This window comes from Manihot esculenta, chromosome 8, assembly GCF_001659605.2.
Source record: "Manihot esculenta cultivar AM560-2 chromosome 8, M.esculenta_v8, whole genome shotgun sequence".
In the NCBI taxonomy this organism is placed as follows: Eukaryota; Viridiplantae; Streptophyta; class Magnoliopsida; order Malpighiales; family Euphorbiaceae; genus Manihot; species Manihot esculenta.
Window position 1 is genome coordinate 2812458 of NC_035168.2, and position 26922 is coordinate 2839379.

At 32.9% G+C, this 26922-nt stretch overlaps 3 protein-coding genes across 3 annotated transcripts; 1 reads left to right on the forward strand and 2 right to left on the reverse strand.

The window, feature by feature from the left end:
* Positions 1 to 13026: 13026 nt before the first annotated feature.
* LOC110621818 (lysosomal Pro-X carboxypeptidase) lies at positions 13027 to 16800 on the reverse strand. The gene is made up of 10 exons (XM_021766125.2): positions 16324 to 16800; positions 16032 to 16221; positions 15784 to 15917; positions 15507 to 15619; positions 15297 to 15420; positions 14985 to 15140; positions 14068 to 14223; positions 13884 to 13963; positions 13574 to 13623; positions 13027 to 13468 (listed from the first exon to the last, which is right to left on the reverse strand). Exons 1-10 carry the CDS (start codon positions 16711 to 16713, stop codon positions 13332 to 13334), a joined length of 1530 nt encoding a protein of 509 aa, XP_021621817.1. The 5' UTR covers positions 16714 to 16800; the 3' UTR covers positions 13027 to 13331.
* A 2919-nt stretch (positions 16801 to 19719) lies between these two features.
* LOC110621816 (uncharacterized protein At5g41620) lies at positions 19720 to 23283 on the forward strand. The gene is made up of 4 exons (XM_021766124.2): positions 19720 to 20038; positions 20186 to 20720; positions 21341 to 21463; positions 21634 to 23283. Exons 2-4 carry the CDS (start codon positions 20235 to 20237, stop codon positions 23029 to 23031), a joined length of 2007 nt encoding a protein of 668 aa, XP_021621816.1. The 5' UTR covers positions 19720 to 20038; positions 20186 to 20234; the 3' UTR covers positions 23032 to 23283.
* Positions 23284 to 23498: 215 nt separating this feature from the next.
* Positions 23499 to 26018, reverse strand: LOC110620907 (IAA-amino acid hydrolase ILR1-like 3). Its single transcript, XM_021764856.2, has 4 exons — positions 25623 to 26018; positions 24554 to 24895; positions 24249 to 24377; positions 23499 to 23957 (listed from the first exon to the last, which is right to left on the reverse strand). The coding sequence occupies exons 1-4, from the start codon at positions 25980 to 25982 to the stop codon at positions 23580 to 23582; spliced, it is 1209 nt and encodes a 402-aa protein (XP_021620548.1). The 5' UTR covers positions 25983 to 26018; the 3' UTR covers positions 23499 to 23579.
* Positions 26019 to 26922: the final 904 nt, after the last annotated feature.

Here is a 26922-nt window from a genome sequence, read left to right on the forward strand (position 1 = left end):
CCATTACGGGGGGAAAAGTAATAGAAGTTTTGCTTTGCCCTAACCAGGCGGAAAAAAGTGACAAACAGACAGGCTGTAGGGGCGAAACCCCAACCCAGACAGATAGACTCGAAACAGGACATGAATAAAATGGAATTTGGGGATAACATTCGAGTTACCCCAAAATATTCAAAAACCTCAACAAAGAAAGGGGTAAAAGGAAGCGGTAGACCAAATTCTCTCTGCTTCAGAAAAAACACTATGCTACGAACCTCTTGAGGATCCACTAAACCAGGAGGGCGAGGGTAAGGAAGAACTATCCTCTCATTTGGAAGAGGTGCTCGAATAAGATACAACGGAGTATCTAAAAGCCTCCGGGAAATGTGATTAGTTATGTTGGAAGGGGTAATATGCGACTCAAGGTCAAAAACATCAGGAAGCTTTAAACTTGCCATAGAAGAACAAGGAAGCGTACCTGAGAACACGATGGGATGAAAAAAGAGACGTAGAAGGAATTGCAGGAAGACAGAGAGCAACCAAGAGCTAGTTCTTCAAAGGACAGAAGGAATTCGAAAAGAAAGAAAGAAAGGCTATTATGAGGCAAAGCGTTGATACTGAACAGTTTTGTCTTGGAGCGGTGCGATCATTAATTGTTCTCGAAATTTACCCTCTCGACGGTTAGGAAATAACCGGCGAGACGGTAAAGGGGCAAAAGGATGATCGCTGGGCTTCTCTACATCTATCAAGGGCCAAGTATACGATGACAGTTCATCATTTAAAAGCCCATTCGCCATCCACATAATACAGGCCCAACTCATCAGTCAGAGCAACTTAGCCTACTACTTTACCATCCCTATGGTAAATGCCGTGGAAACAGAGGGGCAAGTCACGAAAAGACTCAACAGTACAAGCAAATAGGAGCATGATAAAGGTCAGACTTGCGCATCACTTAAAAAGTTATAAGATTTGATTTACCGCTACTAAACAAAGGGTGGGAGATCGAAAAGAAGCGCCAAAAGTACCTCGGAGTCATACAAAGCTGAGAGCTTAGAGTTCAACTCATCAGAAGCCGAGCTCAGAGGTCGGATTAGTCCAGCTCAGACAGCATGACTTGAGAGCTCGGCCAGCTAAAGGAAACTCAGAGCTCATTTCACTAAGCAAAGCAGAACTCTCAGGTCGGTCAGTTCAGCTCGGACAACATGACCCGAGAGCCCGGACAGATGAAGGAGACTCAAAGCTCAATTCATCGAAATAAAGACCGAGCTCACAGGTCGGTCAGACAGTCCAGTTCGAAAACTTGAAAGCCCAGTTGACTAAGTGGATCCGGAGTTCAACTCATCAGAGCTCGCAGATAGGTTAGATTAGCTCGGGAAAAAGCAGGACAGAGCTCAGTTGGTTAAAATTATAAGGCGAGCAATCTGAAGTATTTCACACATATTAAAAGAAGAACAGCTTAAGCATGAGAGCAGAACAAGAACTTCATTAAAAGAAAAGCACATTACAGCACGTTACAAAGGCCTACACTACGGGATGAAAGACTATCCTTAAAGAATTTACATATCCAGATACTTCCTCATCTACGACTATCACCTACCCTACTGTTCTAGTCTTCAGCTCGGAGGACTTCTCGTAGCTCGGAATGAGAGTTTTTCAGAAAAGGCCAAGATCTGTCTCGCTATTACAGGGGAACTGAACAAGTTGATTCCCATAAGCATTTCTCACTGTTCCCCTGGGCGAATGTCCGGTTACCCAAATGTGATGCACGGTACATTCGAACAAGCTCAGATATGGTATGCCGGCCGTGCATCACACATGAAAAACATAAGTCTTCGAGGCTATGGCCCCGAAGAGATCGCGAAGTACACATTCGAAAAAATCGCTGGAGACCTGACTGAGTGCAGCAGATCCCAGTCTCACGTAATACTGGTACTTCACACCAAAGGGAATAATAATACTGGTACTTCACACCAAAAAGAACAACAAGCTGAGTGCCGGCGCCATTCCCATTTATATCAAAAGAGGACAACAGGGGCATCGAGGAAATTCCCTGTTTCTCTGCGGAAAAAGGCGAAGTTAGAGCGAACCCCTTAACAGTCCAGAACTTCTCTGGAGCCCAGACAACAAGCAGAGGAGGAGGCCGACCAGACGACCTGGGTAAAGCAGTTTCAGCAGCTTGCTGAATGGTCCCGCCCTTTGCCTGCCATACCCGAAAGATCTTCAATGCACCCTCCAGACGCCTTAGAGGTAACATCAAATTTCCAAGAATTTTGAACTGACCCATATTTATCTCAGGAGCTGCAAAAAGTTTCAAAACAAGGACAAGTCAGAAACAGTTCTCCCTTAAGATGATAAGAGCAAAATCAAAGCAAACCTCTGGGGCACAAGGCAATCTGTTTGAAGAAGGCATCGAATAGACCTGCCACAGATAAAACAAGAATTTCTCGCTTCAACAGAAGGCTCAAGAATGAAGAAAAGCTGGCGCTGATATATACTCGGAGCCTGAGGACTTAGCACGGGGCAGAGCTACACTAGACTCTAAGCTAGTAGTGTCAGATTTCTAAAAGATATCCACAGAAAAGGAAAGAAAGGAGATGTCCAGATAATTATGACAGGAAAGTAAAGGCGACAGAGGACAAGAAGAATAGAGAAAAGACAGAAAGAGGAAAGAGCAGATAGAATTCAGAAACTGCGCAACGACTGAAAGATGAAAGGATGTTATTAAGGCACCTGAATCCGAACAGACGCGACCATAATAGTTCTTGGTATTCACCCCCTCGGCAGTTGGAGCAATAACTGCCGAGAAGGTGAAGGGGCAATTGATGACCGCTGGATTCCTTCACCCCAGACCAGGGGCTTGACCACAGCCCGAGGCCCATGACATAGAGGCCCACACACCTGATATACATAACAAGCCTGGCTCATCCAACCTTCAAGGCCGGGCTCGACCCATCTTCCTCACTCAAGCCGGCCCGGCCCGCACGAAGCAGGCTCTCTCCACTCAGGCTTAGCATCCGGCCCAACTCTCAGCCCAGCCCAGGATCCAGAATAATATTCACCAGACAGCCTGGCAGATCCGCTCGAACGTACGCACGAGGAGAATCAGAGGCCGTTACGCATGGAGCAGGTGGCTGATACCCTAGTACCTCCGAATCCGCATGGCAGAGACGCGTGGCCCAATCCTGGAGAGACCTTTACACGTCACCGGCAAGCAAGACAATGTATAAAAGAGGAGTCCCCTCCTCAGGAAACTCAAGCCTTACTCAGTAATACAAAACCCTTGTAAAACCCTATTCAATTGGATCTCAGATCATCAAGGCTAATTAGTAATCATAAACAATACTTTCTTCTTTATTAAATAGAGTTTTGTTTTATTAACAGCATTTCAAAAATTAATTAAAATAAGAATTAAAATCACTTAAGAATCACTTAGTCTAATTTAATTTAGTAACTAAAGATATATATAATTCATTTAGTAAACTTAAATTTGAGTTTTCATTTTTCTAATCTCTTGAAATTAGAAGTATTTTAAAAATAATAAAGATATATAAAAAAGGATAATAGTATAGGAGAAAAAATAAAGATAAAATGATGTATAATTTAATATATAAAAAGTAATTAATGTTATAGGTTATAGGACGTAAATATGTTAAGATAGAAAATAAATATTAATAGATGGATCAATTGTTTAATTTCAGGATTGTATAATCATAAACTTGATTTTTCTTTCTATTTAGATATCGTCTCTAATATATAAATAGATTTTAATCTCTACTGTGAAATACAACAACAAAATATCATATTTCTACATGGTACCAGAGCCACCTGAATCAGACAAATTGTGCAAAGTTAGTGAGTTTACGTGGAAAGGACTATCCGTGTGGGACGAGGTGAAGCCGCCCAAGGTATTAGTGAACCAACCCGAGGGTCCAGTCTTGGTTTAGCAATTGTATTCGATTCAATTGTCATGAGAATATCGCAAATTTAGCAGGGGAGAGTGTGACGTCCACTTGCTAGCTTGTGGATTCCGTCTAACATTTAGAGACTCAGGACTCTGTTTATTTTGGATTACCCATAAAGAGTAATATTTGGAGATTTAGGGTTCCGTTCATTTTGGGTTATCCATAAAAAGTAACATTTGAAAACTTAGGGCTCTGTTTACCCATAAAGGTAACATTTGAAAATTTAGAATTCTGTTTATCAGGATTATCCATAAAGGGTAACATTTGGAGATTTGGAGTTCTATTCATTTGGATTACCTATAAAGGGTAACATTTGGAGACATCGAGTACTGTTCATAAGGTATTGTTCACGCTGTTCATCATGAGTTACTGTTAACGGGTTCTATTATTTTGATTCTTTATTTATTTTGATTGTTTTCATTGGTTATTTTTATGGCTGAAATTGATTATATATGTAATAAGTTGCACATGATTAACATTTATATTTCAACTTGAATAGGAGTGCTATAGGTTATAGGAAGTAAATATGTTAATATAGGAAGTAAATATTGATAGATAGATTAGTTACTTAATCTCAGGATTATATAATCATAAACTTGATTTTTTTTCTGTTTAGATACCGTATCTTATATATAAATAGTTTGCAATCTCTATTATAAAATAGAACAACAAAATATTATGTTTCTATAATAAAGTTGCGAATTTGAGTGTTTTCATTATTTATTTTTAAACATTCCCATTCATAATAAACCCATAGTAATATTCAGTTTTTTTGGCTTATTCACCTATCTAATCTCTCACTCTTCCTTTTTTTTTTAATCTAAGTATATAATCCAATAACTAATTTCATACTAATTCTTAATTTAGTCTAATCAGTAATCATTAAAAGAAAATTTTCTTCTTTATTAATAGGAGTTGATTTTATTAAGTGCACTTTAAAATTACTCAACTAAATATATTAAGTTTGTAATACCCGGCTAGAATCCGGCCTCGGAATTCCTGTCGTCCGGTGGAATCCGGGGTGTCGGACTTCTAGAGGAGGGTAGGATTTATGTTTTACTATGTGTGATATGTGTTTTACTGCTTTAACTAAGTTTTGAGTTGAAATGACCCAAGGCTGATGAGCCAAGTTCGGCCGCCGAAGGTAAGTTCGGCCGCCGAAAGTGCTCAATGTTCGGCTTCCGAATTCAGGTTCGGCCCCTGAATATTGCATGGTTTTGCATGCGCTTCGGCAGCCGAAGCTGAGTTGCTGAGCCAGCAGTTTTGTATCCCTTAGTCAGCATGTTGGACAGGTGGTATCACCAGATTATGTCCAGAAGTTGGTCACGTCTCCCATGCTTTATTTGCTCAGTTTGAGCAGCTCATGCAGGAGTTGCTTGTGTGCAAAAGATTGTGAGAGTGTTGAAGCAAAAGTGAAGCTTTTGAGAGTTAGTAAGGTTGACGAAGAGTTGATCTGTTTTCCTTGGATTCAGACCGTTCATCTTCCTGTTTATAAAGGTAAAGGAAGATCCGGACCTTGTTATATGTTTTCTGAAGGTTTATGGGGATTAAGGAAAGAGATGCATGCTTAGGTTAGTAAAGGTGATTTTGATGATTTATGCATGTATACATGTTTATGTGTTATGGTTGATTTGTTGTGATCATGTATGAGTTTTACAGGTACACAGAGAGTATAGCAGGCTTGCTACGGGTTCTGGCGGCCTTAAGCCGACCTGAATCCTAGCGCCGGTGACGGTCCATTTTGGGGTCGTTACAAAGTTAATATTAAATAGTTTAACTTTAAGAATTGAAGTTGCTCAAGAATCATTTAATCTATCTTAATTTAGTAGTTAAAGATATATAACCTATTTAGTAGACATAAGTTAGTCTCTACTTCCCTAGTCTCTTTCTCTGTAATGAAGATTATTCAGAATCGACTATTAGATGAGAGATTCTAACTTTTTATTTAAATTTAATCATTATTTTTTTTTTTAGTTTTCACTTTACCAATTTCTTTCTCAATAGAAAAGATTGTTTAGAATCGAGCTATGAAAGATTCCAGTTTCTTGCTTAAATTTAATCATCACTTTTTTATTGAACAATAAATACAGAGTCAACTAATCTATACTTTTTCGATAACATTGATACTTTTCTTGCATATACACATTTAAAACTCCATGGCATTCTGAATTTTAAGAGATTTTAACAATATAATTCAACTTTCTAAAAGTCGGTCTTATTATAGTCTGATCAAATCAATCTATAAAGTCTTTTTATATCGATTTTGTTCTGATAGACACGTATCGTGATTTCAAAAAACCATTTTATTTATGAATATCAAATGTTTTTTTTAAATGGAATATCAATGTTAAAAACTTCAAAAAATATTATAATAATTAATATTATTGGTAACAAGATTTTGTGAATTATTGATATATTTCTTTCAATGATATATTTTAATTTTAATTTTTTTAATTTTTTTAATTTTCTTTTTTTAAATAATTATAAAAAATATATTTATGGTCTGATTTTAAAACATAAATAAATAAATACGTATATAATATAAGTAATGGGAAGTGATTGGAAGAGATGCTGCCTCAGATAGTATCAGTTCAATGAAGCAAAATAAGTAATTTGTTAAGGGCCAAGAACAATGTACCATAATCTACATTCGATACGCATCTTTTTATAATTAATATTCTATCAATTTTTACATAAACAAATCCAAATAATTCCTTTTAAAAAATACAATCAAGTTATCTTGATATTAAATTTATATATTGAAAATAAAAACTTAAAAATTAGTAGTTTAACATTTTTCTAATAAAATTGAACCTTTATTGATAAATGAAATTATGGGACAAATTATTAACAAATTTTAAAAAGAGATAAGTAGGCAATATTAAATTAGTGAGAGGGGGAACAAGTATTGTGTAAGGGCAATTGAAAATGACAGAGCAATTATTTTGTGCTGTTCTAAATATAATTTTATTAAAAAAAAATGAAAGACAGAATGGGACTTGAATGAGAGAATTTGCAGGCCTTTTGCTGTGAATCTGTATCAGATGCTTTCTTTGTGTTTCTTCTTGGAAATGCCTCTCATCATAATTTCTCTTTTTCAATCATATATTTTCTTTCCATTTCCATTTTATTTTTCCCTTTTTTATCTTTTTTTTTTTTTAAATCCTTCCTCCTTAATTTAATATTCATTGTGCAGAACCAAGAATATCCAAGAGGCATCATAACATTGATTTTGTGTTGCTTGAGTTGATTTTGTTGCATTTTATAATCACTCAAATATATATATATATATATATATATATATATATATATATACGCCCCTGATGATAGTCTATTATTTTTTAAAGTCAATGGTTCAGAACCGTCTGAGATTCGAGACAATCTATGGTCATATAAGATGAATTTGCTACAATGGTTTAGAATCGTCTGAGGTTCAATACAATCTACAGTTGTATGAGATGAATTTGGAGTAGTCTGTTAACTTCTCAAAATTCCAATTATTTTTCTATGCTAATATTAATATTAATATTAATGTCTGCATTCGTCAATAGGTTTTTTCTCATCTTAGAGTAGTAACTTTTCTGAATTTGGGCACGTAATTAAGACTACCTTCTTTAATAGATCGGTCCAAAAAGGAAAATTTTTCATTCTTGAAGGATAAAGTCCGACAACGTTTGCAATCTTGGAAGAAGAAATTTTTGTCTCGAGCATATAAGGAAATACTGATTAAGACCGTAGCTCAAGCTCTTCCGAATTATACTATGGGAGTCTTTTTGTTACCACTGGCATTGTGTTCTGACTTGAAGAAGATGATGAATAGCTTCTGGTGGAGGCACTAATCGTGGGATAAATTGGATGTCATGGTCTCATCTTTGTAAAGCTAAAAGTGCAGGTGGTCTATCATTCAAGAGCTTACATCATTTTAACTTGGCCATGTTGAGCAACTAGGAATGACATTTAATCTCTAATCCTGATTCTTTAGTAGCCCAGGTTTTGAAGGCGAGATATTTTCCACAATGTTCTTTTTTGGATGCTCCATTGGGAAGTAATCCTAGCTAAACATGGAGGAGTTTAAGAGTAGTTCAAGAGGTTACTCGACAGGGGAGTCATTGGCGAGTGGGTACTGGTAATGCTATTAATATTTGGCGTGATCTTTGGTTAGGGGATGCAACTAATCCATGTGTTGTAACTCAGCCCATTATGGGAGCAGGTTTGAACCAAGTGGTAGATTTGCATGATCCAACAATTGGGGGATGGGATTTTAGTCTTACTAAGATATTTAGTGTTCGAGATAGAGACTTAATTATGCGTATTCCTTTATCTTTACGGAGGATGGAGTATAAAGTTATATGGATAGGAGAGGAGACAGGTCGTCACTCAATACACAGGGCATATCGGTTGAAAGAAGTTATGGGCACTGGAAAGGTAAGAAAACTTGGTCCAAAATGGTTAACTCAAGTTACTTAGTAGTTTTTGCTAACTATTCATAAACCTATCAATTTTCCTATAAACAATCGATGCGGAGCACTACATTCATGGATAAAGTTGTGGGGGTGAGAGAATGTGGTAGTTGAATCAGATGCGCTAGTGTTGTTTATACGTTCCATTTGCCACTATCTTCTCTACTTTCTTTATTTAGTCTCTTTTTAGCTAATTGTAAATCTCTTGTATAAGAGATTCCTACTGTGTCACTCACTGCAGTTTGTTAGACTATCGGTGAATGGTGTTACTAATGTTCTAGCAAGGGCAACTTATTCTTTATCAGATTCAGGGAATTAAAAGACTATATTTTTCTTTTTTTTTTAAAAAAAATATAGTCTTCTAATTCTTTAGATAAAATAAAAAATAGGGAGAAATTCATTAATGAATAAAATAGTAATATTATGATATAATCGACTTTACATATAGGCGTGAACTTGATAAGAATTGATTTTGATTAAGGCATAGAAATTAAAAGAATAGAAACTATACTTATAAGAAGAAATTTTATGGTAACTTTATTTTTTACAAAGCAAACTTTAATTAGTAAATAGCTACTATTAGATGGATAGCGAAAATATCACTAAATGATGAAATATGAAAAAGGATAAATAAATAAAGTGTGCTAGAATCAAAGTATTGTAGAAGACACAGTCCAAACCTTCGCCGCCGACCGATCATCAACTATGCCAGAAAGGAAGAATAAGCCATCGGGAGCACCCAACAATACCGAAAAAAGCAACAACAAAACTATGCACGTCAAGAAAGAAGCACAACTACGAAAAAACATAAACAGTACATAGTTGCTACCACTTCCAAATCATCATCTATAGAATAATAAAAAACCTCTTACACCGACTATCGTCGTAGAGAAAAGCCAAACCTCGATATTTCTAATCTATAATAGTCATGAAACCACTTGAAAGAGTTGCAACAAGCTCCGGCGCTAAAATATTATTGACGCGTATCTCTCTAATAACCGTCGGAGGCAACCAAGACACTAAGCTCTTACACTAAAACCCGAACAACAAACCATCGGAGGCAACCAAGGTACTAAGCTCTTACACTAAAACCTAAACAATAAACCATCGGCAAACAAACTAAAAAAACAGAAATCAAAACAACAAAAAGAGATTAACAAACAAAACAAGCAACTATTCCCTAATAATAGATAAGGTATGCATCGACCATCGACCTTCGTTTTCTCTTTCTTTTGCTTTGCTTCTTATTAGAGAAAACAAACCGACATTTTTTTTTCGGCTAGACCTTATCATTATGATTTGAGAATTTATATGTCGACATGTTCTACGTTAATAAATAAAATATATTTCAATAAATATTGGATGTAATGAAAAGATTCGATATACCTTTAAGAGAAAAACTCAAATTTTTAATTATTAATGTATATTACTAGGAAAAACATATGAAATTTGAAGTTGTTAGTTTTCTATAAATCTTAAAACAAATATAAAAGGATATATTATAATATATACATATGGTTGGACAATTGAATGTAATTGATAGTTGATAATCGATAATGTATGGCTATCATTGAAAAAATGATAGCTGATGGCTAATTATAGTTAAAATATTTTAAGTATTTAATAAATAAAAAAATGTAGTTATTGTTGTTTATATGTGAAATGACTAATAATGTTATACATACATATATATATATATATATATATATATATATATATATATATATATTTGCTCCCCACCTTTTAACGAAAAGTCATTTCAAATCCTTAACTATAATTTTATTCTATTTACTCTTTTAATTTTTAAATGGTGAAATAATTTAATTCATACAATTAGTATATGATATTTATGCACTATCATATCATAAAAATTAAATTATATAATAATTAAAAGTTGATATACACATTCTCTCACTTTATAAAAATTATGTTATTTAAAATTTAAAAGTTAAAATAGTAAATAGCATAAAAATAAAGTTAAGGGGGTAAAATAATTTTTTACAAAAAGATAAGGGGCAAATTATACATTTTGCCTAAATAGATGACTATAATACATATATATGTATAATTTTAAAATATAATTTTTTATGCACATATATATTTTATTATATAAAAAATAAACATAATTATTATAATATTTTATATTAATTTATTTTATATTTATAAATGATCTATTGATATACTAAAATTCAAATTTTTATAATTAATATATACTGAAAGGATAATATTGTCCAATAAAAAAATAAAATCTCACGATCATCAATTAAAGAAAAATAAAATAAAATTTAATTAATAAATACTTATTATCGATGATTATCTTTTTAAAGAGTTTACTAAACAGATAAAAATAACTGTTTCGAAGCATATTATCTTAGACTAAATTTTCGGTGGGCAACTTTTCTTTCTTTGTTTGCATTATTCTTTATCATACACCCACATGCTTCATTACTTCAGGAGATTTGTAACTACATGGCAATTTGATTTAACAAGACGTTTTCTTTGGAAATGTAAAAGTTTGATTAAAGAATTCAATCTCAATCCATTAATAATTATTAAATAATATTTTATACTTAAAATCTAAAGTAACAGACAATGGTTTCCATTTCAAAAAAAAAAAAAAAGAGTAACAGACAATGGTTTGTCCGTAAAAATGGTTAATTGACATCATCGGTGACGGACAGTAGCATGTGGTCTTGAAGAAGCAGTATGAGTTGGGGGCACTATGCTTCTGTAAGCATTTTTGTTAGTCGATTTTATTGAATTCTTGGAAATGTGGAATTTTGATTGGGTTCTTCAACTTTATATGCGTATTCATTTCAAGAAGTTACCAATTTTCCTTGAATTATGGATTTTCTTTTTTTATTTATATATATTCCATGAGAGTCCAAGAAAGGCTAATTAAAGAGTATAGTCTATATATAGCATTTGATGAACAATAAAAATATCTAGCACCGTTCCATGTTGTCACCCTAATACAAGTCTATGGACCGATTATCTACTTGTCCATGCAAAAACAAAAAACAAGACTGCAACAATTTCCTAGGGCATGTCCCTATCTATCAGAATCAACATCTCACTCTCAGCCACAAGCTTAGGCTTTTTGTATGAAATTGATGACACTTAAAATATTCAACAGGAGCCTTAATCAAAACGACATATAAGAAGCCACGTCTCTTCTGGTCCATGTTACCCATCCATCAGATCGGACGGCATGCGTGGGCTCTAATCAGATGGGGGTTGAGGATGGGCCCCACTAGATAAGAGGTTGAAAAAAAAAGTGGACCCACAAGATCAATGATCCTAAACCAACCGCACATCTTTTTCCGTTTTGGTGGTCTACTCTTCTTGCTACTGTTGATGGCATGCTTCTCCCTTACCTTTGTGTGCAAAGGGAACAAAGAGCAGGTGATGATGGTTGCTGATGCAATTGGGTTTTTGACACGTGTCGTTTGTAGTGTAGGCCTATGATGTGTAGTGTAGTTTAGGGTTGTGGTGGACTGGACTAGTGAGGGTGCTTGAGTGTGGGACCATGTAAGGCTCTCTCCAGGTGAAGGCCTACCGGTATGGTCCCTTGAGCCCACCACCTAAAAAATGCTAAGAAATTAAAATCAAATTCGAATTTTTATTTAAATCGAGTTTAAACTTAAAATTTAAATAAATAAATCAAATTCACGATTTTCCTTTCCTCTTTGAAATTCTTGCGATTTAGGATCAAATTTAACGAATTTTAAACCTTTTCACTAACCAAAATTCTAAGCTTTAATTCTGCATTTTCGGATAAATTATATTTTATTATAATAAGATATTTCACTTAAATGGCTTGAATTAAAAATCAATCACATGTGATTTTTTTTAAAAGAAAAAAAAAATTGAATAGTCTCTTGATTGTTTAGAGGAGAAGTAGAGTCTTGCAAGTCTGAACTCTGAAGCCGACTAAAAAGTATAAAGGCAATTCGAAACTAGCCATGCTTTGTAGTACGACAAAAGTCCAATCAACATGGAAAAAAACACCGTCCAATTTGTCTTGTCCAATTAAGATTTCAAGCCAAATAGACAGGTTGGAAGGAAGGTGAATACATATTATATTATTAACTATATTTATTTATCGGCCAACCTCTGAATTATAAAAAAATAAAAAATATTAAATTTCCTTTTTCATTAAAATCTACTCTTAAATTATTATTAAAAAATTAAATAATACTAAATAAACTAATTTATATATGAGATTGAACTTATATTAATTATTTAGTTATTAAATTATGCTATGAGATTTAATGCAGTAAACATAAGAAACAAAATTTGGGTATTTTGTTAGCTTGCCTCATTTATTTGTGGCCCAAACTTGAAAAGCTTTACAGACAAAAGGAGTAAATAAAGAGTGGAGGATTATAAAGGGTGGAAATTAGATTTGATATTATTGGTGATTAAGACACAAGCTAGATGTTAAATGGATGCGACCTTTGTGGTGTTATGAAGTCAATTGCAATTATCCAGGAACAGCAAAATCTACAATTTTTCAAAGTGACTTATAGAATTGAAAGTTGAGACCACAAAGCATCCCCCTAATTTCCAAGTTTGAATGGTGGTCTCACCTGTCTCATTCTTGGCCTAACTTTGAACTTCAAAACAATCTTAAATTGGGACACACTTGTCTCTTCATTTGCTCTTAATTCATAACATGTGCAATCATTTCATTTTCTATCTTTCTACTTTGATTTTTCTTATTCAACCATTTCTTTAAATGCTCTCCTTGTGTACAATATTACCCTTTTCACATTTAATAAGATATTCTCTCATAATTCCAAAATTAAGCAACAAATGTTCTATGGCTGATTGGAACTCAATATTGAATTGGGAGGGAGTCAATCAAGGCCAATCTCGAGCCAAACACGACCCAAATTATTTTTTTCTTTTGGGCATTTTGTATAAAATTCTAGGAAGAAATATGGGCCAAATCATGGTAGTACTCTGAGAGCCATTGAGCAATGATTTTGACCTCTTTTTTTCTCACTTCTTTAAGCCATTTGGGATCTTCACTCGTTGCAAATCTCAAGTCTACATGATGAGCCCCTGTGCCATGCATTCCACATATTATACCAAAACCAAAAATTAATTTACTATTTTGATCTTATTTTAATTAACTTAATTTCTGATTTCAAGATTTAATCTACTCACCTTTTTCTGCTACTATAGCAATTATGCTCTTGGATATATCACTTAGCACCCTGCAATAATAATATCCATCAACCAACAACATTGAGAAAAAGAAAAAAAAAAATCACATTTTTTTATTAAAGGGCTAAAGAGTTTGAATTTTACGAAATAGAACGATATCTTATTTGAATAATTTTGAAATATAGATGAATTAATGAACTTCGTAAAAAATACATGAATTTTAGTGAATTTCTTTAAAAAAAGTACAGGATTTTATATTAATTCTTGCATAGAAGTAAATTAAATTAGCAAGAGAGAGATAAACACATACCCCCCACCACTCCAAGGGTCTCTTAATCCATTAAAGAAAATGATATTACTTCCAAACCTTCTCAACACCCTCTTGATATTCTGCCCAAAACCAGCAAAAAGTTCAAACTCAAAGAGTGTTAATTAAGCAAACATGCAAGGTGTATGAAGAAATGTCAATGAGAGAATGGAAAAGAAATACCCACATGGCCACCAAACTCAGTGGGAATCCATTGGGGCCGAGGCTCAACATCGAAGTAAGATTTGCAAAAAGTGGCCCTATCATTGAAGTCCCACTTTGAAGCTGGAAATATGCTCTCCTCATCGCTACCTCCTGTTGGAAGTATCATCTCTGTGCATGCCTACAAAACCAACATCAACGTTTCCAAGAATAAGCACAGTGCGTGGTTAAAATAAATTATTAAATTTTGAATTGTTATTCATTATAATTATTTCTTGTTTAGACATTCCATTAAAATAAAAGAATAAAAGTGCAATTTCTTGAATAATATCATTTTACTTGTACGGTGTAACAGTGCTCTATAAAATTCTAAAATGTAAGTATTATTTAAAAATATTTTTCATAATTATTTGATGTCGTTATCAAATAGTTTAAAGACATTTTAATTTTTGTAAAAACTTTTTCATATGATAAGAAGGGTGTTTAATAAGTGAAGAAGACAAGCTGGACCACTTCAAAAATGATTAAGGAAATCCTAATCTTAGTTAACAATCATTATAATCACAAACATTAGCATGTGAAATCAACATGCTTTTCTTGGATACTCTCACATGCTTTCAAGCTTATCAATTATATTTATTTATTAAAAAAAAAACAAAAGAAATTCAAATTGAAGAAAAGTGGGTTCCCCTTTCCCCTTCTGCATTTGAGTGATTGATTCTAAAGCAATCTCTTTAAATTAAATGTTTATATTAAAATTTATTTTTATTTGTATACATTTTAATGAATTTTAATAAAAACATGTATTTAAAAATTATTAAATTATTCATATATATACATATAATGAAACTTACAATAATACAGTGTAAAGGATTTAAAAAGAAAAAAAAATAAAGATAAATTGCGAATCAATGGTTTAGATTTATTTAATTTAGCAAGTACCTGCCAAGACCATCCACCAAGGCCATGGGGATCGGAATCATCGTCAAGATCAAAACACGTGGCCGTTCCAGTGTAGTTATAGTACACACTAGCCGCACCATACAACTTCGCTAATGTATCATTTCCAGTCGTTGGATCATCGATCGCCTTGCACATCTATTTTGCAGAGCCAAGCCGAAGCAAAATCCAAAACGATGAGTTTCTCAATACTTTGCTTAATGACCATTCTACCCTCCAGTCACAAACTCCCCCACCCCCCCCAAAAAAAAAAACTTCATTAAACTAATAGTTAATTAATTAATTAATTAAAACCTGTTTCACTGGATAAGCTGGCATGGGATTTAAAAAATTGGAAGGGGTTGGATAATCTGTCATGGCTGTGTAGACCCACGCAGTTGATAGCCAACCCACCAATGCTCCTCCACTAATATAATTCCTGTAATAAAATAAACCAATTAATTAATTAATTAATTATTGTATTGGAAATATCAAAATTATTTAAAATTAATCACATGCTCTTACTTGCATATTTTAAAAGACTTTCTTAGTCTTTTAAGTCCTCCCTTTTGACTTGCTACATCTTCAATTTGTTGCCATGATCCTTTTATCACTTTGTAGCAATTCTCACTCTCGCTCTATTCTCCATTTTTACATGCAAAATAATTAATAAATTACTCAAATTCTTAGGCAAAGTGTGACTTGTCATGGCTAATATCTTTTAGCATGGACAAAAGTTGTAAATACGAAATTCATATGTCAACTTCATAGAGAGAGAAAGACAGAGAGAGTGAGAGAGTACTCTAAAATCTTGAGTGATAATTCTGCTGAAGCTATATGGAGAAGTCAAGTTCACAAAGCCAAGAATTGGCGCAGAAGATGCCAAGGCTCCTATGGTAACATGAGGATATTTCAGCCTGAACCAAGCAGCCAGCACTGCAAAACCAATAAAATATCTCATAATTTTTTTAAAAAATGATTAATTCCATAAACTTCCCATCTCAAGAATCATCAAGTTCAATAGCATTAGAAAAAAGAAAGAAGCCATACTTCCTCCATAGGAGCCTCCAAAAACCACCACAGGAGACTCAGTTGCAGACAAATTGTTCTTAAGATCAGTGATGAGAGTTGCATAATCTGCCAGGGCCTGAGTTGAACTCAGGTAGCCAAGAGTACTTCCATTGCTATAAGCAACATCTTTATTACCTCCAAAAGGTACAGATTTTCCATAAAACCTATGCTAAAAATTCACATTAATCAACTAATCAGCAGCCAACATGGATAAGAAATCAAGAACTAATCAAACCATGGAGAGATTCTGAATTCAAGATTTGATACATACCTCTATAAAAACAATAAGGGCTTTGAAGAGAGGAGCATTGTCATACATGAATCCTGTGTTTTGAGCAAACCATTCAATGTCTCCTTCATTTCCTGTGTACAAGAAGATTGGAGAATTCTTCTCTGGGCCTCCCCAGAATGTGTCATTGATCAAATATCTCTGCTGAAATGTCTGGTAACTCTGAGGATTGAAATTGAAGTGGTCAAGTATTTGAGTGAAGAACTTTTCTTCGTAAAACCCTTTTGGGGAAGAAACAGAGACCTGATTCTCTGCCTGAAACTGAACGATTGGACTTGGGAATCTTGCTGGGAAGAAATGGGCAGAAGAGATACAAAAAAATAGTGCAGAGCATAGAGGAAGTAGCCAGAGAGATAAAGACACAGTGCCCATTTTATGTGAGAGAAAGAGAGAAGAATGAGATTCTTAAAAAGAAAATCAATAGCTTGTATGAATCGCAAATAACCGTAGAGTTTCGGCAATTGGTCAGAATACAGACAAGTTGTTTTGACCATTGACTTCTCTTCTTCCTCAATTAGTTCATCGTCTTTTACATGATGTCTACTCAAGCATGATATTGATTGATTTTACTCTCTTTTTAAAATATCTTTTAGAGCAAATTATTCTCTACATTCGATATATTCGATATATGTATTTTTTTATTCACAAGAGATAGACTTACACGAATTTGAGACCTAATATATAGTTTTATAGAGATGTATAATTTTCTCAATTTAAATTTAATTTAGATACACATATATAAGATATATTTGGTGCTTATATATATGGAAATGTTTATTTACTATAATTTATATTATATTTATTGATAAAAAAATATTTAAAATAGCACCGATAAATTTGGAGGAATTTAAAATTTTTTAATCATGATCATTTAAAATTATATTAAAATATTAATATAGGATGTTAATTAGTATACTTACATGGTAGAGGTGTTAACTTTAATAAAATAATTTAATGGTAGGGAATAAATAAATTTATGTTTATAATTTATTAATTATAAATTTTTATTAAAAGTAAAATTGTTAGAATGCGAAATGTTTATTCATTTATCTGAAATATGATAAAATAGAAGAAAAATTATACTATAAATTTAGAGTGCCACATGGTATGATAAACAAATACTTCTAACTATTGAAATTACAACATGTCAATAAAGATAACCCAGTGAATTATTAGGTATTTTTTTAATTGATTAATTCAATGTACTTTTTTAATAGTAATAATAATAATAATAATAATAATAATAATAATAATAATAATAATTATTATTATTATTATTATTATTATTATTATTATGTGTTTTTTATTTTATGGTTAGCAATATCACGTTATTTATATTTTATGGGAGCACTGAATAATTTTTAATGAAAAATAATTAAAAAATAGTAAACATATATATATATTTTATTTTATTAGATATTTTCACATCAATTTAAAAATAAAATAAGGTAAAAATGTGTGGAAACTATACTTTTATTTAAAAATTATATGTATTACTATACAAATAATAAAAAAAGAAAAAAATTACTAAGTTCATGTTTATGTCAAAATTATTTAATTAAAATATTTTTATATTTTATAAAATTAAGTTTTTTTTAAATTGTTACTAAATTAATAAATTTAAGAGTTATTGATAAAAAAAGTTATTTCTTTTTTATTTTTACAATTTTACTCTATTTTTTTATGATTTACTAATTAAATTCTATATTTTTATACTTATCTCAATTACATTCTACTGTTAAATTTTTTATTAGAAATTAATAGAATTATCATGTAATCTGACAAGTTATTACCATATCACTTTGTTACGTCAATTGATTATAATTTAAAAGGTAAAGGTTTAATTGATAAATTTTTAAAATTTAGGACATAATTGTAAATTTTTTAAAGATTAAATTTTTTAGTTATTTCTTTTAATATTAAAATTCATAATATTAAAAAAATAATTTGCATTATTATTATTATTATAAATTTCTTAATTTTATCAATCAATTTATTTTAATTTAATTTAAATTAATTTATATTTTAATATTTTTTAAATTTATACCAATTATTATAATAATTAAAAAAAATATATATAATCAATAATATATATTAATTATATTTTATAAATATGATATAACCGAAAAATAAAAATGTATTGTAAATAGTCAACCGATGTTCAGATTAGTATATTAAAAGATAGGGAATATAATGAATTGTTTAAAATTTAATGTTAAATATAAAATTAATTTAAAATTATATTTTGTATAATTTATTTTTAAAATATAAAATAATTATAATTATTTTTAATATATTTTTTAAAATAATACTTTCTTTACTTTTAACTATATCGTTAATTATATATTTTTTAAATTATAATAATAATTAATATGGCTTAATTTAAAATTAAATTAAAATAAAATTAATATATTAAATCATCAATAGAATTAATAAATTTATAATAATATTAAAAATTATCAAAAATAATAAAAAATTTAACCTTATAAAATTTATAATTTCACTTTAAATTTTAAAAATTTATCAATTAAATTTTAACTTTTTACGTTGTAATTAATTTATTCTGAATTTCATTCATATAGTAGAATAATGTTAATTTTTTTAAGTTGTAATTCTGAATTTTGTTAGTAGAATAATACGGTAATAACGTAATAATTTCATTAATTTTTAATGTAAAATTTAATGATAAAATATAATTAAAATAAATATATAAATGTAAAATTTAATTGGTGAATTATAAAAGAGTATGGTAAAATTATAAAAATAAAAAAATAAAAAAATAAAAAATTTTCATTAAGTCTGGCTTTAATTATCAACTAAATAATATAAATATAATTAAAATTAAAGAATTAAATAATATATAAATTTAAAGCGACTAATGATTTCAATTTATTTTTACAAAATGCATGCAATTTTTAATGAAATAATTTTAAAATAAAATAAATTAATAAATTTCCTAAAAATCTAGAAATTTGGTGATAATTCTCCAAATACACAATGCTAATTTTATGAAAAAGTATATTATTTGTTTTCCACTTTAACCAAATATATTTTCTTTTTACACTTTTTTTTATCTATTTAAACAAATAAATAATAATAATAATAAATCTTTATCACCTTTTATTTCCTTTCTCTCTAAAATATTTCCAAGTACAGCGTAAAAGAAAATCCTCAAAATATTCTAATTTCTTTTCGCTGGATTTTCTTATTTAACGTTTGTCCTAATGGGAATCAATGGGCCCATGCATCCAAATCAGATTTCGTACACTAACAAGCAGCCCACCGATATCAACCCACAGTACACGATTGGCTTACAAAGAGACCACTGCGAACAGATATTAACCACGTTTGAAGGCATATGTAGATTTGTTTGCACCAGATAATTACTCTCCTCCCCCGCACTTTTACAACACAGGGTGCTAGCCTACAGTCTGTACTCTGTACCCATCAAAATCGGAAGCTGAAGCTAGCAGTAGAAGGGTCGCAGCAGTAGTGCAGCCATCGAAATCCTAGAAAAAGAAGAGAAAAAGCTCACAAATCTCTTTAGGGTTCTCTTCGAAATCTATCTCTCATTATCATTCTCTCTGCCTTTCACATTTCCCAATTCTACTCTCTCAAAACCACTCCTACCCCATCTCCCCTCAGTTTCAATTTTTTTTTCTCGTTGTTAAATCCATGGAGCCATGAATCATTAACAGTAAGCTATTGCTTGTTTTCTGTTTTAGTTCCTTGGAAATTTTTGTGGGTTTTCTTTGAAGTCAATAATCTGCTTTAAAAATTTGAGCTTTAGTTTATTTACCAAGTGGAAGTGTGAGTTTTGATTGATTGATTTTTTCTTTGACAGCTTGGTGAGATCTAACGTGGGAAGCTTGACGGGTAATAGAAATTTTATAATGCCAAGGCAAAGTCGGGCCGCCATGGAAGAATTGCTTCCTGGAAAAATCAGAAAACGTGGGTGTTCCTCTTCAGCGTCTTCGTCGTCTTCGATTATTCAGAATTACAGATTTAAGAGAGCGATTTTGGTAGGGAAGAGAGGCGGATCCAGTACGCCCGTGCCCACGTGGAAGCTGATGGGGACGGCGAGGACCCCATCGTCAGCATTGCGGGCAATGGACTCTCCTAAGTGCGTTCTCTCGCAAAACGGCGTTGTCAAGGGGAAGCTGCAGCATCAGCAGGCAGCGGTAGTTTCGGCCAGGAAGTTGGCGGCGACGCTGTGGGAGATGAATGAGATGCCGTCTCCTAAAATGAAGGAGACGATGGGGTCGGAGGAGAGGAGGTTAAGGAAGGAAGCAAGAGCCAGAGAGAGGGCGACCAGGTCTGTCCGTTCGGGTTCTTTGCCTCCTCATTTGTCTGATCCATCTCATAGTCCTATCTCCGAGGTGGGGCTTATTATTTTTCGTGGATTTTGTTTTGTTATTCTTTGGTATGAGTTTTGGAATCTTATGCCATTTGTTAGTTTGGTTCTATGAGATGAGTAGCAGCAGTTGTGTTTGATTTGTTATGATGGGTTACTTGAGAAGCTTTAAGTTTTTCTCAGAAAGAAAAATGAAGAAATGGAGAAAATGAAGAAAAGTTTAAAGATCATGTTAATAGTTTCTTTATTGATCGATGTTCCTTTAGCAACAGGACAATGATTGAAGCTCTTTAAACTCTTCAACTTGAACAAATGAATTGTTATTTTGATTGGGGATCAATATTTTAAAGGCCAAATATGGATATGCAATATATGATTTGCTGTTGAATACCAACTCTGCAATTTGAAAACCTTCTACTTTGGAGTTTTGTTCATGGATTGAGCTTTGATACGTTTCACATATGATTCATTACTGTCGTAATGTAGCGCAACCACAGTGAAGAATTAATCTTGGATATGGAGGTGCCAAGTTGACGATATTGTATCTAAGCTTAGACCAAATTGGTTATCATTTTTTCTTTGGGAGAAATTCATGAATCTAAATTGGTTGTTTTCTGTTTGTTAATTGATATAATTATTTTGTAGAGGATGGAGCGATCAGGAACTGGCAGTCGCCATGGAAGAGCATCGTCAATTTCTCAAAGGCTTAGGCTTACAGACCACAATGTTGCAGCATTTGATTCTATTAGCAATGCCAGTTTAATGGAGGTACGTGAGACTGATAATGCGAGTTTTGTGGAGGTTTTAAAATGGCTCTTTGATATGAAATTTTCCCAGTTTTTGCTTGTGGCACATCATTTTCCTTTTAATCTCATGTTCATTTTGCATTTGAAAGCACAATATGCGTGATATCTGTTTTGTTTTCTTTCATGATACAGGTTGAGATGAGATCTCGAGCCCAAACTCCTGCTGGATCTACTGCTGGAGCTAAGAATCGTTTGAAGGATGTCAGTAATGCCTTGATCACTTCTAAAGAACTCTTAAAGATTATCAATCGTGTGTGGGGTAATGAAGATCGGACTTCCTCAAGCATGTCTCTTATCTCAGCCCTACATGCTGAGCTTGAGAGGGCTCGCCTGCAGGTTAATCTTCTTATCCAAGAACAGCGCTCAGACCAGAGTGATATAAACTATTTAATGAAGCGCTTTGCTGAAGAAAAGGAAGCATGGAAAAACAAGGAGCAGAAGGTGGTTGAAGCTGCTATTGAGTCCATTGCTGGAGAACTTGATGTAGAGAAAAAGTTGAGGAGACGGCTGGAGAGCTTGAACAAGAAGCTTGGTAAGGAACTAGCTGAGATGAAGTCTTCTCTGTTGAAGGCAATGAAAGAACTTGAGAACGAGAAGAGAGCAAGAGTTGTAATGGAGCAAGTATGTGATGAATTAGCCAGGGATATTGGTGAAGATAAAGCAGAAGTTGAAGAACTGAAGAAAGAATCAGCAAAACTTTGCGCAGAGGTTGAGAAGGAAAGGGAGATGATGCAGTTGGCTGATGTGTTGCGTGAGGAGAGAGTCCAAATGAAACTTTCAGAAGCTAAATATCAACTTGAAGAGAAGAATGCAGCTGTAGACAAACTGAGGAGTCAACTTGAAGCCTTCTTAGGACCAAAAAGAATCAAAGAAAAACATCGCGGTGCTTATCACGCGAATGATGAAGAGATTGCAGCTTACTTGAACAAAGCTCGTTCTGTTTCCCATCAGAATGAAGTGAATGAGGATGATGGTGAAGTAGATGATGGGATAGAATGTGAAGAAGACTCGGGTGATAGCGATCTTCACTCGATAGAACTGAACATGGACAACAGTAATGAAAAATACAAATGGACACATCCTTCTGGAATTCCTTGTGATTTGAGAAATGCAATCAAAGGGGAAGAATCCAAAGGGAGGAAGTCTACCTCCAGCAAAGTACCTAGGAGAAGTACTTTGGAAAGAAGCTTATCGGATGGAGTTGAATGGAGCACACAAAATGATAGGCTTTCAATTACAGGGGATGGAAGAGACTTGGAGGAATTCTCTGAACTTGAGAGGCATCTCGAAGGGAAAAGCTGCGCACAAGAAACGCATGGCTATCAAACGGTGAAGGGGTTCAGGGACTACAAGTTATCAAGTTCTAGAATAGATTCTGCTAGAGGTTATGCGAATCCTACGCCGAAAATAGGGCAGCGGACTCTTCGAGATCCTGGCAGCGCAGCACAAGAGAGACCTCCTACAGCTCCAGGACATGCTTCAAAATCAAGACATAGTGAGGACCTTATTGGAAGAAAATCAAAATGGTGAGCATAGCAAGAGGCTTAGTGCAAGAAAAACCAAGCAGTGTGAAGTAGTGATTTTGTTAATCAATGCTCTGCTTGCCATTTGAGAGCTACTCAAGCCGCAGCAATCGCTGCATGATCGTTTGTGTTATAGGGTAAATCGAAAAGAAGAAAAAAAAAGTAGTGATTATTCAGCCAAGTTTCTCATGTACAAAAACATTCTGGCACAATTGAGCTTTTAACATGCTGGAAGCATTTAATATATATGCTTGTGATATGTGGTCTTCTTCTTAAACTCTTCACTTTATTTGATTTGATTAATTGCAACCAGGAATTCCATTGCCATTATCTTGTGTCCAGAATTTCCCGTAGCCATAAAAGCTGATCCAAGTTGCAAAACACGTTCTGTGCATCAAAATTGCCTAAATATGACCAGGCATGTTTCGTCGTCTGGTGATTGTATCACTAGGGGCGACAATTTTAGACAAGATGTGAAAATAAACGACAATAGAAATGCATTGGATTTTTATTTTTCTAGTCACACAAGGGGTGAGTGAACATAAGAAGCAGGTCCTAGTGTGTCTCAACAGCACTGTTATCCAAGTAAGAAATGGCAACTGCAGCATGGAGAGCAGCTCCAATAGGAAGGACTTCCTCATCGAGAAAAAAAAATGGTGTATGCAGTCTCTTAAATGATTTTTCATTTTTATTTTGTACGCCGATTTGAAAAAATGCAGCTTTCATCTTCTGTGCATAAAAGCTGAAATCCTCTGCCGCCATAATGGGGGCTGCAACTTGCACGTTGGATTCACCAAGCAAAGCTTCCCCAACTTGCTTGGCATGTTCATACATAGCTTCATCATTTACTGTGGCTGGATATGGCCTCATTGTTTCTTCCATGAAGTCTACTGAAGCACTGCATTGATGAACAGCTGCTTGATTCTCCACAACCTGTTATTAGTAAATAAAACATGAAAATTTTAATTTATTACTCAAGAATTTACAAGGCTTCTGTCATCAACAATCATGAATTTCTATAGACTTCGCAGGCTCTCACGGAATAGTTTAATGGGAGAAATTTATGTTCAATGCAGGTGATTTTATGTTAACCTTTCAATCTTCAAGTTGCATACTGACACCAACTTGAGCATCATCTAAATCACATTTTCATATTCAACAAGCATTACGTTCATGCTATAGATTAGATAATTTCTTCGTCTATAATCCTTATATCGTAGTTACCTCCTTTATTCTTTGTTGAAGATAGGATAGACCTTCAGTTGTTATGCTCCGAATTGTACCTCCAAATCTCACTTTCTCTGGGATTACATTCCCAGCTTGGCCTGCCTCAATAAATCCCAGTGAGAGTACCTACATGAACATTAGAAATTGTAAAGTTTACTTTTAGGCATATATCTACTGCACTGAGTTTCAACACCACAAGCTGGTCCAATTTTTGCTTATTCTTAGCAAAAAATGCATCTCTAAAACCAGTTGCAGCAAAGTCATATGTTCTTCTTGCGTTAGAGATGGGAAATGGAAATCACCCTGGCCTCAAGAGGATCTGTCTCTCGAGAAATTAATTGTTGAAGTGCGAGGATGGCGAAGGATGTAGCAAGAACAGGATCTCTCGTATCTTGAGGTAGTGCAGCATGTCCTCCCTTCCCTTTAATAACAGCTAAGAATCTTGCAGAACCAGCAGCCAATGTACCAGGTCTAGAAGCAATTGAACCAACAGGCAATTCTGGTTCAACATGGAGTCCAAAAATGGCTTGGAACTTATCAAGAGCTCCTTCTTTCAACATATGGTAAGCGCCACCACCACCTTCTTCCGCAGGTTGGAAGACAAGCTTGACAGACCCTTCAGAATTGATATCAGAAAATGCAATCAATCAGGAGACGCAAGAAAAAAAATATAAATCCACTCCCAAGACGTGAGATGGGATGACATAGATATTTTCTCTCTTAGCTAGCAGTCTCGTTTTTTAGTCCTGAATATGTAGGGCCTTGAAAACTTCAGAGCGAGCGCTTTGCCCCTTTAATGAATATGCTCAGCGTGAATCTGGATTAGTCGAACAATCCAGATTAGTAGAGCCAATTAGCTTCGAATATGCTATATACCACACACACACAAAAAAAAAAAGAATATAAATCCTTAATTCAGGGATGCTTGTGTAATTGTGCATATGTAAACCTTTAAATTATCCTTCCTGCTTTGAAGTAACTTTGCTGCTCCAAGCAGCATTGCTCCCATCAAAATTCAAATAAAATTAGTTAAAACAGGGTGTTCAAAGATTTCAGACATCTAAAGTTCTATACTTTTCTTTTTTTATTTTTTTTACAACTCCTATACCTATGAATTAAAATTCATTGCCCCAATATTGTTAGTTAACCTCACATCAAATATTTGAATTTCTCTTCCATACCCACAGGAATCTAGCAACATTTGAACTCTAGTTAGAATAACGGTAACTTTTAATTTAAAACGCTAATTATCTCATCTTACATAGCAGAGTTACAAAATTTAAAAACAAAAAATGGAAGCAAATCACATGCCTCTCGTGATAAACTATTTGACTTGCACAGAAAATAATAGAGAGTAACAAAACAACCAACCTGAATAGGAAGGGCGTCCATGTCTGCTCTAAGACCGAACCATGTCTCCAACCCTGACCCAACTGAACCCACCCCTCCAGTCTTCGCTATAGGCCAAATGTACTTAATTCCAAGTGAGTCAAGCTCCGATCTTATGACTTCACTCGTGTTGTATTCTTCAAAAGCCAGCTCTGGGTACTCATGAATTCTCCTCCTAACCCTTTTTAGCCAATTGAAAAACTCGGGCTCTCTCGCCGACTCCAGCAGCTCTCGAGTTACATAACTCAGCTTCGTTTCCGAACCACTCGCCAGGGCTGATAGGAGGATAAAGTAGGAAAGGCATGTGAATGGAATGACAAAGGGAAATAGAGTTTTTTCCATTTTGATTGCTCTTTTGGGTCTGTATCAAGTGTGAACTAAGAATGTGCAAGTCAATAATTGTAGGTGGGGAATTTTACTATTTAATTTTTATATTAAAAAATAATTTATTATTTAATTTTTTTATTTTAAAAAATTTATTAGAATATTTATAATATTTTAAAAAAATTTATTAATTTAATAATTAAATATTATAAAAAATTTTAAAATATTTTAAATATAAAAAGATTAATTAATAAATTTTTATAAATTTGAAAAATGAACTAATATATTTTTTTAATTATAAAAATTAAATAGTTAAAATTAATAAAATAATTAATTAATAATTTTTTAAAGTTTAAGACTTGTAATATATTTTTTAAAATTAAAAAATTATAAAAATTTAATGATAACGTTTCTTTTAAAATAAGATCGAAAAAGTATAATATATCTGTCGGATTGACTTATTAAAAATAAGTTGATAAAAATTATAATACGGAAAAAATAATAAATTTTAAATTATTAATTAGGCGCAATTTAAATATTGTAAAACAACATTAATTTTATCATTCTCGTGAACATAAACAATCGGGTGTTTTAGAGACGGGTCCAGCGGTTCAGCCCGTTTGGGCCTTAGAAAAATACAGATCCAGCTGATTTTGTTAAAAATAATAAAAATTAAATTTATTTAATATAAAAAAATTTAATTAAATTCTATTATATTTAAATTAATTTCAAATAGATAAATTTTTATTTTAAAAGAATTTATTCTAAACAAGGGCTCAGCCTTCCAGATTTAGAAAACGAATCCCTGAACTAATACCTTGTAAGCCTAAAATTATGTATGATTTTTAAAAATTCTGAATTAAAATGAAGAGTTATACTAAATCATACTAAAACTAAAAAAAAATCGATATTATAGAAATTAATCATAATAAATTTATTTAATTATTTAATTTTAATT

Excerpts from the sequence above, each read along its gene's own strand:
- LOC110621818 (XM_021766125.2), bottom strand. The coding sequence starts at position 16,713 with ATGGGCACTGTGTCTTTATCTCTCTGGCTACTTCCTCTATGCTCTGCA. Across the intron at positions 15,918-16,031 it reads TGGAGGCTCCTATGGAGGAA|TGCTGGCTGCTTGGTTCAGG; the intron begins GTATGGCTTCTT and ends TTGGTTTTGCAG. Across the intron at positions 13,624-13,883 it reads GACCCTTGGAGTGGTGGGGG|GGTGCTAAGTGATATATCCA; the intron begins GTATGTGTTTAT and ends TTATTATTGCAG.
- LOC110621816 (XM_021766124.2), top strand. The coding sequence starts at position 20,235 with ATGCCAAGGCAAAGTCGGGCCGCCATGGAAGAATTGCTTCCTGGAAAA. Across the intron at positions 20,721-21,340 it reads CTCATAGTCCTATCTCCGAG|AGGATGGAGCGATCAGGAAC; the intron begins GTGGGGCTTATT and ends ATTATTTTGTAG. Across the intron at positions 21,464-21,633 it reads GCAATGCCAGTTTAATGGAG|GTTGAGATGAGATCTCGAGC; the intron begins GTACGTGAGACT and ends TTCATGATACAG.
- LOC110620907 (XM_021764856.2), bottom strand. The coding sequence starts at position 25,982 with ATGGAAAAAACTCTATTTCCCTTTGTCATTCCATTCACATGCCTTTCC. Across the intron at positions 24,896-25,622 it reads TGGACGCCCTTCCTATTCAG|ATTGCATTTTCTGATATCAA; the intron begins GTTGGTTGTTTT and ends GTCTCCTGATTG. Across the intron at positions 23,958-24,248 it reads TTCAACAAAGAATAAAGGAG|GTTGTGGAGAATCAAGCAGC; the intron begins GTAACTACGATA and ends TACTAATAACAG.